This window comes from Lepidochelys kempii, chromosome 10 (assembly GCF_965140285.1).
Source record: "Lepidochelys kempii isolate rLepKem1 chromosome 10, rLepKem1.hap1, whole genome shotgun sequence".
In the NCBI taxonomy this organism is placed as follows: Eukaryota; Metazoa; Chordata; order Testudines; family Cheloniidae; genus Lepidochelys; species Lepidochelys kempii.
This window is the reverse complement of record NC_136389.1, coordinates 78882881-78897810: the sequence shown is the minus strand read 5'-3', so window position 1 is coordinate 78897810 and position 14930 is coordinate 78882881. Positions and strand designations below refer to the sequence as shown.

Below are 14930 nucleotides of genomic sequence, written 5' to 3'. Positions count from 1 at the left end.
CTCAAAGATGCCTTGTAAAGAGGTGTGGAGAAAGCATGATCCAGTAGCACTAGCCTGTGAACCAAATTAAATTCCCTGTTTTGCCACAGACTCTGTGGGCGACCTTGGGCAAGTCACTTAGTCTCTCTGTGCCCCAGGTCTCCTTCTGTGCAATGGGGATGATAGTGCTGCCCTGCCTCCCAGTGGTGTTGGATAAATACATTAAAGATGCTGAGGTGCTCTGGGACTATGCTAATGAGGGTCAGCCAAGTACCAAAACCAGACCAAAGAGAATTTCTGTACTAGTCGCTTTACCATGCTGTTAGTAGCGAGACCATATTACGATGTCAGTAGTAATAGTCAATGTATGCAGGACGTATGGTGGTGTTTTCAAAGCATAGCTAAGGGAGTCAGGCACCCAAATCCCGCTGAAATGCAATGGGAGTTGGGCACTGAAATAGGCTGCTTTTTATCTGATGCTTCCCCGGCACCCCCAAAGCCTTTTACTGCTGTTAACTAATTAATTCTCACTAGATTCCTGTGAGAGAGATAAGTGTTATCTCCATTTTACAAGTAGGGAAACTGAGGCAGAGAGGTCAAGCGACTTAGGGCGATGAGAAAGTCGGTATCAGAGGCAGGGTTAGAATCTGTTGCCTTGCAATGTAGTGCTCAGACCGCTACCACACTCCCTCATCCTGCGAGGTTTATCATAGATCAGTCTTTATGGAGGATTAAATAAGGCTGTTAAGATACTTAGGATTTCTGAGGAAGTGCAAAGAAATCAGACCCCTACCATAAGAAGTAGCAATGGATTTTGGACTAACTGGTAGTAGCAGCAGCTCTGAACTTGCATGCCTCAGTATTTTGTTTTGAGGGCTTCCCCCTCACATGTTATATAAATACAAGCTGACTAAGGTTCATATGACATTCTACACATAAACTGTTCTACAAGAACAACTGTCATTGGCTGAGAGCCCTTTGAAGGGTCTCAGAAAGCCCCTTGTTGTCCCGCCAGAGAATAATATATCTCCTCAGATTTGTGTTCTTGCAAGTAATTCATCACTCCAGATGTGTCTTCTGTCCTTAGTTTGACTGATGAGTTCTCCTCTGCCGTGCATACTTTGTTAACCAGCTTTCTGCATTGATTATGTCACTTTCCGATTGTGCTCTTTTTGGTAACCTGCTCAGGGCATATTTTTCTCTTTGCCTAAAATACCTTTCCTTCTGCAGTGTTATTTATACCCATGTGTGAGGCTTGGCCTCTCTCTCTCCTGTGCCAAGAGCCACTCAGGATACTGGTTATAGCTCCCTGAGTCACCTGCAGCCCAAGTATAATTTAGAGCTGCCTAGGGAGTGCTCTAATTTACACCAGCTAGCTCTAGTCCCTAAAGGACCGGATACCAGTTGAGAATTGGTGGAGTTTAGGAGCCCTGCTCCCAGCCTCTGCTTTGCCCCCGTATGCAAGGATGTGGGGGAACAAGTGGCACAGGTGCCTGTTATACCAGTGTACACCAGCTGAGAGCTCCCTGTGCAGGATGAATTCTCAGCTGGACACTTACTGCCAGTCTGCAACCACTCTGCCCCACCTGACAGCACAGAGGGGCCCAAAGGGAGGGAGAGAATCACAAGTGCTGTGATTTGTACCATTCTGTCATGAGTTAAGATCCTGTCTCCTACAGAGCAAACTTGTGAGTGATAGGAGAGACGGGGGGACATTTTTTAGAGTTCGGTCTGAACTGAAGCCCTGGATTCAACCCTCCAAACCTTGGGTCAGGTCAGATCAGCGCTTTATGGCTTGTGCCCACCCTTGCTAATTCCAGCTTTGTCACATCTTGCCCATATGTATTAGCATCACAACAGAAATTTCCGCATGGGAAGAACTGGAAACCCAGTGAGCGCCCAGAGGGGGCGATGCATTTGTGCTCTGCGTGTAGCAGAATACAGTGCCTGCAGGTAGGCTGCCATGCTGGGTAATTTCACATGGTCTCTGCAAGTCCACGTGAAATGTGTAGTCGGCCAGCAGCTGTGTGTTCTATCAGAGTTTGAACACTGGAGGGGAGCGGTGAATAGTGCACGGGCTGCCGCATTGCTTTCTCCCTCTGTGGGTTGTTGGGGTGTGCCTAGCATACCCAGGCTGATGCTCCAGGTTGGGACACCTTTGTCTCCTGAGCTGCTGGGGCTAATGCAGGGGTGCCCAAGCTGTGGCCTGTGGGCTGTACACGGCCCACCAGAGCATTTCATAAGGCCCATGGCCTGCTTCAACACAATATACTAACGGCCGATTCATTAGCGGTTTGTCATCATGTTTACATCATTTTAGTTGACAAAAGGAAGTATCGGGAAATACTGTACATAGAAACACACGCGAAACAAGCTGAACTTAAAATATAAATCAATACAGGTGACTTTAAATCTTATTAAAATATAGGTAGAATCTGGCCCTCGGAAGGTTGTGCTTAGGTTTATGTGACCCTCCATCCTGAGTAGTAAGGTTGGGCCCCACTGGGCTAAAGCATGGAAGACATGAAACAGGGTTTCCCTGACCAGGATCAGAACACAGACCCAATACATTCTACCAATTGTGTAGGAGACGAGAGCATTAACTAACTAGCAGAACACAAAGCTGTGAATGCAGGACAAGAGCCAATATTCTGTGCCACCCTGATGTGCTGTCCAAGGTTGGACTGTGCAAGGGACCCTGGGGATCTTGGATGTTACTGGACTGGGGAGGGGGAGACTTCCCTTCCAGGGGTGATATCAAAGGCATTTCAAAGGGGGGTTAGGTGCCTCCCTGTGGAGCTCAATAGGAGATGGGCACCTGGCTCCCATTTATGCCTTTGACAGTCAGCCCCAGAGTGGCTACAATACTTGTGTTTGAAGGGGAACCAAGAGGTGGAACGAGATGGTTTGCTTACTCAGCGCTGGAGGAAGTATCTTGTTAATGCCAGATACGTGCGGGAACTTGTTCAAGGGCTACTTATGCTTGTGAAATTCTGACCTCTAGTGCTGCCAGCTTAGGTCAGTGAGACCGATGGTGATCTGCTGAGTGAGTGCTGGTCCTCAGAATGACACAGGCTTACGGGCAGGTTTGAACTTATCTCCTCGGTCACAGTGCTGGGATATGCACCAGGGCTTGTGCGCCGCATTTGCTGGTAATGATAATTAAAGTGCACGGGTCAGAAACACAGACTTTTCAATCTTGGAGAGGGTTTCTACTGTTCTCCTTCCAGGGACCATGTGCCCCTTCTCCTTCCCATTCCATGCATGTCTGAGAGGTATGTGCATGATTACCTACAGCTGTAACACGTCTGGATGGGCTGAAAAGGTGCTGAATGTAAAATCTTGTCCTTATGTCGAGGGACTGGATGGCTCAGAAGCTTGATAATGGCAGTATGGACAGGTTAACTCCTAGGCTGTTGCTTTGACAATTAAATGAGCCAGTTGGGGGAGGGGAAAAAAGCAAATGTACATTGTGAAAAATTTGTTTTGTTCTAAATTTTCTGAGAAATTTTCCATTTTCCAATGAAAATTTTCTAAATGATATTTTTCAAAAGTGTTTTCAAAATGTTTGAAAAATGTCTTTTCTTCATTATGATGTGGAGAGGGGGAACCCTTCCTCTCACAGGGAGAAAGTTTAAAAAAAGAAAAGAGAAAGGCGGCTTTTTTCCCTCCACTGAAATGAAACAAAAACGTTGAAATTTTTAATTTTAGAAATTTTTTTTTTTGAATTCCCATTGTATTTGAAATAGCACTCGGCCTGGCTCACACTCTTGGGGTGGAGAGAGCCATTGGAGCTTTGTGGAAGCTTGAATCCAGATATGGGCTTGGCAAATGTAGACATGTGTGCTACAAAATTATAAACTCCAATGTTTAAAAAGTCAGCCGCAAAAATACCTGCCTATCTAAGGTGCTTTTTTAGCCTCCACCACCCTAATATCTGAGCATCTGGCAATTTTTCATGTATTTAGCCTAACGATACTTGTGGAAAGTTGGCAATTGTCATCTAGATAGGTATTGTTATCCCCATTGTATATCCGGGGAACTGAGACACAGAGAGACTTAGGTCTGGTCTACGCTACGCTACACATTCCGGGGCATGGGTGAAAAAGCCACAGCCGTGGATGACATAGTTCTACCAACCTAACCCCCCCGTGTAGACAGTGCTGTGTGGGCAGGAGAGCTTCTCCTGTCAACTTAGCTACTGCTTCTCAGGGAGTTAACTACGCCGATGAGCATCTTCATTACAGAGCTACAGCCGATGCAGCGTTTTAGGTGTAGACTTGCCTGAAGTGCCTTGCCCGAGGCCATACAAGGTGGGTGAGGTAATATCTTTTATTGGACCGACTTCTGTTGGTGAGAGACAAGTTTTCGAGCCACACAGAGCTCTTCTTCAGCTCTGGGAAAAGAACTCCCAGCCAAGTGCAAGATGGAACAGCTTGTTCGGCATAAGTAGTTAGCACATTTTGGAAGGGACCATTCAAGGTAGAGTGGCCTGTTAACACCAGTGTAGTCATAGGACATGAAGAGGGGGTTGGTGGGTTACAATCTGTCCAATAACAGATATGACCTCTCTAATATCCTTGGACCGACATGGCTACAACTACACCGCATACACAGCTATACAGGCTGTCTGCAGTAGACAGGTTAGCGCTGTAACCACTAGGCCGTCCTTCCTCTACCCACAGTCAGCTATGACATCTATTAGTGTCACTGCTTGAGAGGGACAGAATTAGTCATGAGAAATGGAAAAGTAGCATAAATCATAGTCACCAACGGGCGCAGTCATGCAAGATACGTGTGCGCTTCCTGTGGGGTGGGCAGCGCTTGGTTGAACTTTGGCCCAAAGGAAGCTGCAAGAGAAATGGTGCATCCCTGTCTGATCTACTGACACATATTTATTCCGATAACAAATGACTTACCCTCGTCGAGGATTTGAATTGTGGTCCAAATCATTGCATAGCTTGTTTTCATTCTGTTGGAAAAGATGAGTCGGCATTTTTACCTTACTAATAAAATAATTCTGATACTATACAGAGCACCGATGGTGCTGACTGTGTTGAAAGACTTCGCAGACTTCAGTCCTGCAAACACCCCAGTGATGGCAGGCAGTGAGTATTACATGGGAAGGGGAATAAGATAGCTATGCCCCGAAGGAGAGCAGCACTGTGAAAACACCAGTTGTGGTGGCTGGTTTGATGCAACACGGAAAATAAACTGAGGCATGGGCAGGGCTCTACTCCAGGTCTGAAGAACTAAAGAGGTCATGGGGGGTGGGGAAATTTATATTCAGCTTGGATGAAAATTAGTTTCTTTATCATCAGAACTTTTTAACCTGCTGTTAGTTTTCTTCTTGGCTACAAAAGGCCATTGCTTGGATGAAGGGGGGGGAAGGCGCCGTTATAATCTGTAGGAGAGTGCATAGAGGAGAACACGTACCTCTGTGACTCTGAGCTGAGACCGCGGATCAGCGGGCCTCTGTGAGCACAACTGCTTATCCCTGAGCTAGCTGCAAGATGACAGGTTTTCTGCACAGCAGGGGGTCACTAAATTAACCGGGCACTTGGGCCGTGCAAATTCCTTCTTTTCAGTTGCACCTGGAGCTTCCGATGCCTAGAAACAATTCCATTACCCTGCATGTGTAATTTTGCGTATCATTGCCCCTAATTGCATGCTTAAAGTGCGCGCTTTTAACATGCAGCCCTTTTATCAGCAGTAGGTAATAGAAGGTTTAATAGGGTGTTTGAATTCCTATAAAATTAATCTGTAGCTTTCTGTGATAGGGGACAGGCAGGGAGCCATGTGGTTCATATCCACTGTTGATAAACTCGTTATAGAGGCAGGAAACATTTTCGATTGGAGCAGTGACAAAATAATTTGGAGGGGAGCCATGAAGAGAGTGGATGTGATGCTTCTAGCAGAGTGGAGATTGCTGGCGTGTGGAAGCAGTGTTGCCAGCTCACACTGACTTAGTGTCTCTGGAGACCTGCAATAGCAAATGCATTTTATTAATGACAATGTTCTTTAGAAAATGCCGAGGCATTGTTGCTAGGGGTGGAACTCGATTGCAAGTGGGATTGTTTGTGTTGGTTTGGAAACGTTCCAGACCAAGACCTGTTCCATTTAACTTTCTCACCGCTGGTAACCGATCAAGGACCTCACTGCGGCAAGCAGGCTGCCATAAGCTTGGTAAGACATGATGCAGTCTTCTCAGTGTCCAGTAGTTTGTAGCTGTAACATCCTTCCTTTTGACTGAGAGTGGACAAACAGCACTTGATGTAGAGTTTTAGGAACTGTTTGCATAGATCATCATGGGGTTAGAGTGCTAAGACAGTGGGATGGATATTTTGGCCATTTTTCTGTTGCTTGTTCTTTTTTGACTTGTTCGTTTACCTTATGATAAACCATAAGCCTTGTGTTATCAGCTATCCAACACCTGCTTTAGTGGGTATTCCCAAGTTTTTCATTTTTTTCCTCCCCTCTTGGCCCTTGCTGTGTTTCTCTCGTGATTCGTTGCTAATTAGCCCTTGTTCATGATCTTGTTACTGTGAGATCTCTCTGGGTGAATCTTTTTGTAACCCAGATTTGGTTGTCAGCTGAAGGCTGCACTGCTCATGTCTAGCTATCGAGGTCTGATTCTGTTCCTGTCCATGTTAGTTGGGGTTTGGCTCTTCTGTAGTGCTTTTCTCTTTGTTTTTTACCAGTCAGCCCACAGAGATGGAGTTTTGAATGCAAACATGTAAAATACCCAGTCTGTTAGAAATTGTGACAAGCCTGAATCAGATCCCCAGGTCTGACCCCTGTTTCCGAACTTTGTGGCAATTTACATTTGGATGCAAATCTGGATCTGAACTTCTGGTCTTGTGCTTACTTATACAGGGGGCTCTGAACACCCTTGAAGTTAGGACTTGGCTTATGACTACCTAGTCCTGGGAGAATTCTGTGCCAAAAAATTAAAAATTCTGCACCAAAACAATAAAAATTCTGCACACAATATTTTAAAATTTTGCAAAATTCTGCAGATTTTATTTGTCAAAATAACACTACATAATTACACCAGTTTCAATTATTTTGGTAATTTATTTCAAAATACCTCTCATAAATATGTCTGTTACAATACAGACTCACGCAAAAATTCCCCCAGGAGTAGAGTTAAAGAAACCCTTATGACAACCCAGTTCTAGTTTCTTTGCCTCCTGTCCCCTTCCCAAAAGCCCAGCTGGGAGGCCAGAGACCCACAACCCCTCCCCACGAGTCCAGCTGTGGGGCCCCCCAGCCCAGATACCCACACCCCCTCCCCTCCAGAGTCCAGCTGTGGCCCCCCCAGCCCAGACACCCATCCCCCTACTGCCCAGGGATCCAGAAGGAGAAACAGCCTGTAGCTGGGTCCCAGGCTTGTATGGAGTTTGCTGCATGCTGCTGTCTCCTTTCCTCAGGGCCTGCAGGAAACTGTAGCTGCTAGGAAATTTCTACTCTTTCCTCCCTCTCCCCCAGGCAGTATCTTCTGTGCACAAGTTGGGCTCTGCTGGGTCCAGCGACCCCTTGTGGTGGCCAGCAGCACTGCAGCCCATTTCTGGGGGTGGGGGAAAGGAAATTATGTGCAAAAACATTCATTTCTGCAAACTTCTGCATTGCGCAATGGTGCAGAATTCCCACAGAAGTAGACTACCGGAAAATGGCCTCTCTCCCCATGTGCATCCAGGTTAAACAGGGTGACTGGGTATTCTCAGCAGAAGACTCCCTTCTTTATGGAAAAGAAGAACTTAGTAAGGGTGAAATCAATAGGATTACACTATAAAATTACACTACAAAATTAAAGGATCTAAGAACACAAAAGAATTTCGATAGGCTTTTAGCCATCATAAGGAATGCTATTGCAGGGAGATAATTCTCTATTACATCTTATAAGGTAGTTAAAGCCCATAGGAAAGCTCTTATTTTCTTTAATTTTGTAGGACTTTTCCTGTGTGTTTACACATCCTAGGCGAAGAACAGTCATTAAGTTTGGTAGGAAGCAGATTCCTACCTGTGTTGACCCGAGTTCTGCCCCTGGGGTAAGCTGGCTTCAGAGAGACTTGTGCCTGCCGATGCTAAGGGCATAACTGCCAAGTTTTCTGCAGCTCTATGTGTGACACTTCATGCAAATGTCTTGGCTAATTTACATACTTGGCCCATAGCCATAAATATCAGGTTATGCGCCCTGCCCCTAGTGGGGGCGAGGGATTGGACAGGGAGCTGCAAGGAACTGGACAACTGTCGCTTGGGTAGGTAAGTGGGTGTCTGGCAGTGTAGGAATAGCTGGGACGATGCTGGAGGGAGTCGGGGGGTAAGTGGGCGGTGCTGGGCTGTCTGGGATAGGTGGGTGCTGTGCTGTGGGAGTAGCTGGGGTGTGTGGGTGGGGATGTCTGGAAGGCAGGTGCGAGAGTCAGAGGCTGTTGCTGGCTCCCCACTGTCTTTTGTGCCCGATGCTGCTGTTACTGCCATCTCTGCAGCGTCTGACTGCACCTTCCCCGCTTGGATCCAGCAGCGGTGTAGAAACACAGGAGGTAGGGAGGCTGTCTGCAGAGCTGGCTCCGTAGCCCAGAGGAGACGCTGCAGGTCATTCCCGGAGCCCAGCTGTGCAGGAGAGATGCGCGATGGGCGCTGCTATTTGTGGGTGACACGTCAGATGCCAGACCCTGGCAGGGCTGAAGTTTGTGTGTTTACGTCCGATCACGTGAATCGCAAAGTGCCGGGACATCTGTTTGTATAAATCAGGACACAACCCAAATGTCTTTGCCTTGCAGGGAAGCTGGTGCAGGGGGATTCTCTGGAGCTGAGCTGCAGTGCTGCCTCTCCAAAGGTGACATTAGACCCGAGCCAAGCCGTGGTGCTGGACTGTAACCTGGCTTCTGTCGAGCAGTTGATCAATATCACCTGGAAGAAGAATGGGTTCCCATTAGTGGAGCAGGAGCACCTTCTCGTGCTTCCAAATGGATCACTCTTCATATCGTCCCCGACTGCTGCTAAGGAGAGTAAATATCCTGAAAGGACTGGCGCAGAGGGTAATTACTCCTGTGTCTCCCAGAGCTCCCTAGGCGCGGTTGCCAGTCAAACGACTGCAGTTAGGTTTTCAAGTAAGTATTTCTCTGGTATTGATACAGACTCTTCGGCCTGGCTTAAGAGCTGAGAAAGAATTGTCTAGGTTCCTTTAAATGCTGGCAGGCCTCAGAATTGTCTGTAAAATAAGTTATGAAGTCATCATCTTTTTTCCCCCTCCCAGTTACATTTTAATTTCCCCTGGAACCCTTCCAGATTCCCTCCTGACAAGGCCCTCCTGTTTGCAGAAAGCCAGCCTTTCCCTTTGGGCCACTATCTTGTCAAGTCCTTTTGTTTCAGGACACAAGGTCTGTATACAGTATGCACTGTATTTCTGCAGTAGTAAAGAAAGGTTCAGTAAGGACTATGATGGCCAGATCCTCAGCTGGCCTAAATCAGTGGGAGTCAATGGAGTTATGCCTGCTTACGCCACTGAGGGTTTGCTACCTTCTAGCATTTCTTCAATGACAAAAAGCAATTCCATCCTGTGCTGACCTTGTGTCCTTCCTCCTTTATTCAATCTCTTGATTGGTTGTTTTTGCCTCAGTGTTATTATAGAAACTGTGGTCCTGGATCTTGTTAAGTTGAATTATAATGGGGTGTGTGTGTGTATAATTATTCTGGCACATCCCGAGCTGCACTTTGATTAGCTGTTGATATTAATTAGTGTTACCCAACACATGGAAAGAAGAGTAGCTAGGAGAATGACTTACATGGGACCTGAGTAATGAGATCAGAGGTCAAAATATTTTCGTAGCATGTCACCATTCACCTAATTCCTTTGGGATCTGGTAGATAATTAGCACTGCTTTACGCTCGTTAAATATGGGGAAGTGAGAGGAGCTGTAGTCTTTGAAAGGTCTATCCTGGCCCCTAAAGATCGTTCTCCTTTTCTTTGGTTTTAGTATATTCAGATCACACATTAGCACAAAGGAGGAGTGGGGGGAAGTGGGAAAACAATACTCTAGAACATTGGAGGCTGAAATAGACTGTGCTGGGGAACAAGGGAAAGGACAGAAGGTTTGTGCGTGTCTTTGAATAATGCAAAGGCATCAGACATTCTGACTTCTCCTCCTTACCGAAGAATTCCATGCTCTAATTGCAAATTACCTGCTGGGCTGTGGTAGGTCCGATCTCCCTGGCCCCATATAGAGGTTGATGAGTCTGCTACAGCTGTGGTTAAAAGAACAGAGGCCTTTTAGTGCTGACAGTAGAAAACGCAGTATTTAAGACTCAGAAGTCCTTGGGTTGTTCCCCACTTGGGTTGGCAACCCACACAGGTGTGTCATGTTACATGTAATCCGTTTAGCTGTTAACGTTTTCTTATAACATGTTTTCTGTCATTGATGGTGGTGATTTTTTTTTAAGTTACCTATGTGTGTGTCAATATAGTCCCCTTGGAGTGTGCCACATTGACATTTGTGGCGACTGAAGCCCTCTTTGCTCATAGAACAGGTCTAGCACAGGAAATGGGGTCCAAGCTTCTGCTCTCTGTGCCCATCCAATCGGACTACCACCCCCCTCAGTGGGAGGATCATTCAGACCGCTTGACTATTCAGTCCTCTCTCCCTCTGTTGCAGTAGCACTAAGGATCTCAGTTATTGTCAGTTGTTTGATGGTGGTTTCTATGATGTGGATACTGGAAATTGGACTGACACTTAGTGTATCTTGCTGTGACTGCGTGCTAGCTACCAGATGGAATTTACTGATCTCTTAAGAACATAAGAATGGCCACATTGGGTCAGACCAAAGGTCCATCTAGTTCAGTATCCTGTCTTCTGACAGTGGTCAATGCCAGGTGCCTCAGAGGGAATGGACAGAACAGGGCAATTTGGAGTGATCCATCCCATGTTGTCCAGTCCCTGCTTCTGGCAATTGGAGGTTTAGGAACAACTGGAGCATGGGGTTGTGTCCCTGATCATCTTGACTAATAGCCATTGCTGGACCTATCCTGCATGAGGGTATCTAATTCTTGTTTGAACCCTGTTATACTTTCGTCCTTCACAACATCCTCTGGCAATGAGTTCCACAGATTGACTGTGCATTGTATGAAGAAGTACTTTTGTTTCTTTTAAATCTGCTGCCTGTGAATTTCATTGGGTGACCCCGAGTTCTCATGTTATGTGAAGGGGTAAATAATATTTCCCTAATCTCTTGCTCCGCACCTTGTTCATGGTTTATAGACCTCGATCATACCCCCCCTTAGTCGTCTCTTTTCCAAGTTGAAGAGTCCCAGTCTTTTTAACCTGTTCTCCTATGGAAGTTGTTCCATCCCCCTCATCATTTTTGTTGCCCATCTCGGTACCGTTTCCACTTCTAATATACCATTTTTGAGATGGGGCGACCAGAACTGCATGCCGTATTCAACACGTGGGTGTACCAGGGGTTTATATAGGGGCAATATGATATTTTCTGTCTTATCCATTTCCTAATGGTTCTTAACATTCTGTTCGCTTTTTTGACTGTCACTGCACATTGAGCAGATGTTTTGGAGAGTTATCCATGATGACTCCAAGATCTCTTTCTTGAGTGGTAACAGCTAATTTAGTCCCCTTCATTTTGAATATAGTTGGGTATATTTTTTCCAATGGGAATTACTTTGCATTTATCAACATTGAATTTCTTCTGCCATTTTGTTACCAATCACCCAGTTTTGTGAGATCCCTTTGTAATCCTTCACAGTCAGCTTTGAACTTGACACAAAATTACTCAAGATAGTTTTCTGCAAATTTTGCCTCCTTACTCTTCACACCATATTTCAGATCATTTGTGAATATGTTGAACAGCACAGGTCCCAGTACAGATGCTAGGGTGACTCCGCTATTTACCTCTCTTTCTCCATTTTGAAAACTGACCATTTATTCCTGCCCTTTGTTTCCTATATTTTGACCTACTTCTGCTCTATGAAAGGGCCTTCCCTCTTATCCCATGACTTCTCAGTTTGCTTAAGAGCCTTTAGTGAGGGACTTTGTCAAAGGCTCTCTGAAAGTCCAAGTACACTGTTTCGTCTGGCTCGCTCTTGTCCACATGCTTGTTGACCTTGACAAAGAGTTCTAACAGATTGGTGAGGCATGATTTCCCTTTACAAAAGCTGTGTTGACTCTTCCCGAACAAATCGTTTTCATCTATGTGTCTGATAATTCTGTCCTTTACTATAGTTTCAACCAGTTTGCCTGGTACTGAAATTAGGCTTAGTGGCCAGCAATTTCCAAGATCGCCTCTGAAGGCTTTTGTAAAAATCGGCATCACATTACCTATCCTCTAGTCATCTGGTTCAGAGGCTGCTTTAAGCAATAGGTTACATGCCACAGTTTGTAGTTCTGCAATTTCATATTTGAGTTCTTTGAGAACTCTTGGGTGAATCCCATCTGGTCCTGGTGACTTATTACTATTTAATTTATCAGTTTGTTCCAAAACGTCCTCTATTGACACCTCAGTCTGGGACACTGAGAAAAGAACGGATTAAGAATGGGATCTTCCCCTCATCCTCTTTAGTGAAGACTGATGCAAAGAATTCATTTAGCTTCTCTGCAAAGCCCTCGTCTTTCTTGAGTGCTCCGTTAGCACCTTGATCATCCAGTGGCCCCACAGATTGTTTGGCGGGCTTCCAGCTTCTGATGTACTTAATTTTTTTTTTTTTTTTTTTTTGCTGTTAGTTTTTGAGTCTTTAGCTAGTTGCTTTTCTAATTCTCTTTTGGCCGGCCTCACTAAACTTGACTCTCTGGCCTCTCGTCCTAACAGCTCTTTTAAGGAACCAGAAGGGCATGATCAGCTCCCAAAAGATTCTGAGACACAGCTTCATGAAGAGCAGCAGGTGAACAGGTGCATTATAAACTGCATCAGAGCCACAGTAGGTTGAATTTGGGCTATCTTTAAATTAGGGCCTCAATCAGCTGAGCTGTGTGTAAGTTATAATGCAGGGATCGAGAACTGCAGGGCACTTGAAATAAGCAGTGTGCATCTGTGGTGGCTGCCATCTTGGCTGTTGCCAGGGATTGAACCGGGGATCACCAGAGCTAAAAGCCAGTGTCTGTGCAGCTTGAGCTAAAGAGCCAGGCTCTCCAGCTGATAGATGTAACAGTCGCATCCTCTAGGGATGGGCCTAGAGGGGGCACGTAGCACACTGTCTCTGTACGGGCTGAGGGGAAGGCACAGGTGAGCTAGGCATCCAGAACAGCAAATGATGATTAATGGGCATGGGGGTCTCAAAAATGGAAAGAGAAACCACAGTGGGATTGAGAGTCTCAGGACAGGGCGGGAAGAACAATTCTGTGAGATCCTGGCACAGGTGGCCACTAAAAAATTTTGGAAGCATCATTCTAACTGCAAGGAGCCAAACTGTGCACTGAGGTTCCACCTGAGGAACGGACACTTGCCGTGCTGACCTCCCCTTTCTTGCCCAGAAAGAGTCTCAGCTGCTTCTGTTCTGCTCCGACCTGTAGGGTGACCCTCTCTGGGTTCAGGGATCTGCAAGTGTGCTCAAGGTTGGGCCAGCGCACAAACATACCACTTCCACCCCGCAGAGAGCCAGAGGATGCGTGTTGGGAAATGCCTTTAAAAGCAGGGAATGGGAAGTTGCTTGCAGGTCAGTTTCAATCAAAAGTGGCTTCAGATGACAAGTGCTGCAGAGCAGAAGGCTCTTGCACCAAGAGTGATTTGAGTTAATACATAGAAAGGCATGACCGATAATGTGGCGTGTGGTTGGTTGGCTCTCGTTTTTTTGTTTGTTTTGTGGTTCCTTATCTAACCGTTACCTCTTCGACACAGTGAATGAGACGTGTTGGTAAATAATGGAGAGAAGCTAAGTGGCATTTTTGCAAAATGTACAATAAAAATCAATGCATCTGTCCTAGCTGGGCAGTTTGTTGTAAATTACAGAGCTAAAGTTTAAATAGCAAATAATTTTAAAGACATTGTCAATTTGAAAATCACACTTTTCTCAAAATCCTGTTGTTTACTAGTACTGTGAACTTAGAGAACAATATTTCGGTCTGTTTTCTTAGTTAGTCAGTGTTGCTCTTTCTCCTGAATGGATGTTCTCCCCTGTCATTTGTTTTGGGTTTTTACACATGGCAGTCGTCTTCTTCTTAGTGTATACGCAATATGCCTCAGGTGGCACATGACCGGGATTCATCATTGAATTTGGTCTGCTGGTTAGATCATTAGCTTCCCTGGCCCAGGCCAGGTACTGACACGGTGCGCGACGTGAACGCTGATCCATGCCTCCCACACATGGCAGTAAGGGACGGAAAACACAAGAAAGAGAAATTGTGCAACCGCAAAACTTGGCAAGGGGAGTTAGGTTGGAAACACAATCTGCTCTTAAAATTACTTGATTTTGGATGAATGGTATCCCTTTAATGTGGGCGTTTGCCTGCTAATTATTATTATTTGTATTATGGTTGTGCTTAAAGACCACAGTTACAACAGAGGTCCCATTGAGCTACGTGTTATACAAACACATAGGTAACTTAAAAACAAATCTACACCACGAACGACAGAAAACATGTTATAAGAAAATGTTAACAGTTGAATTGATTTCTATTTAACGTGACACATCTGTGCAGGTTGACAACCTAAGTGGGAATCCAAACCAAGGACTTCTAAGTCTTAAATATTGCGTGTTCTGTTGTCAGCGCTAAAAGGGCTCTGCTCTTTTAACCACAGCTGTAGCAGGTTCCTCAACCTCTATCTGTGCCCACCAGTAGTGGGAGACAGAGGGCCACACAGTGTAAGCATTGGTTACAGGTATAAAACTTAAAGGACCCTATGTATGATGCAATGGATGGATTTACTGAAAGCAATGAGTTCTTACAGGGAGGTAGTTCACAGTGATTGGCACTTTGCAGGACGGGGCCCAGTACACAAACAGCATT

General features: G+C 45.6%; 1 protein-coding gene across 2 annotated transcripts in view; it reads left to right on the top strand.

The window, feature by feature from the left end:
* IGDCC4 (immunoglobulin superfamily DCC subclass member 4) overlaps positions 1 to 14930 on the top strand; it is a 185516-nt gene that overhangs the window by 47778 nt on the left and 122808 nt on the right. The window contains exon 2 of one of the 2 annotated variants that reach the window (XM_073304339.2): positions 8763 to 9092. The exons of the other annotated variant lie outside the window; for it this stretch is intronic. Within the exon in view, the coding sequence (XP_073160440.1) occupies positions 8763 to 9092 (330 nt within the window). The remainder of the gene's footprint in view (positions 1 to 8762; positions 9093 to 14930) is intronic. 2 annotated transcript variants of the gene reach the window in all.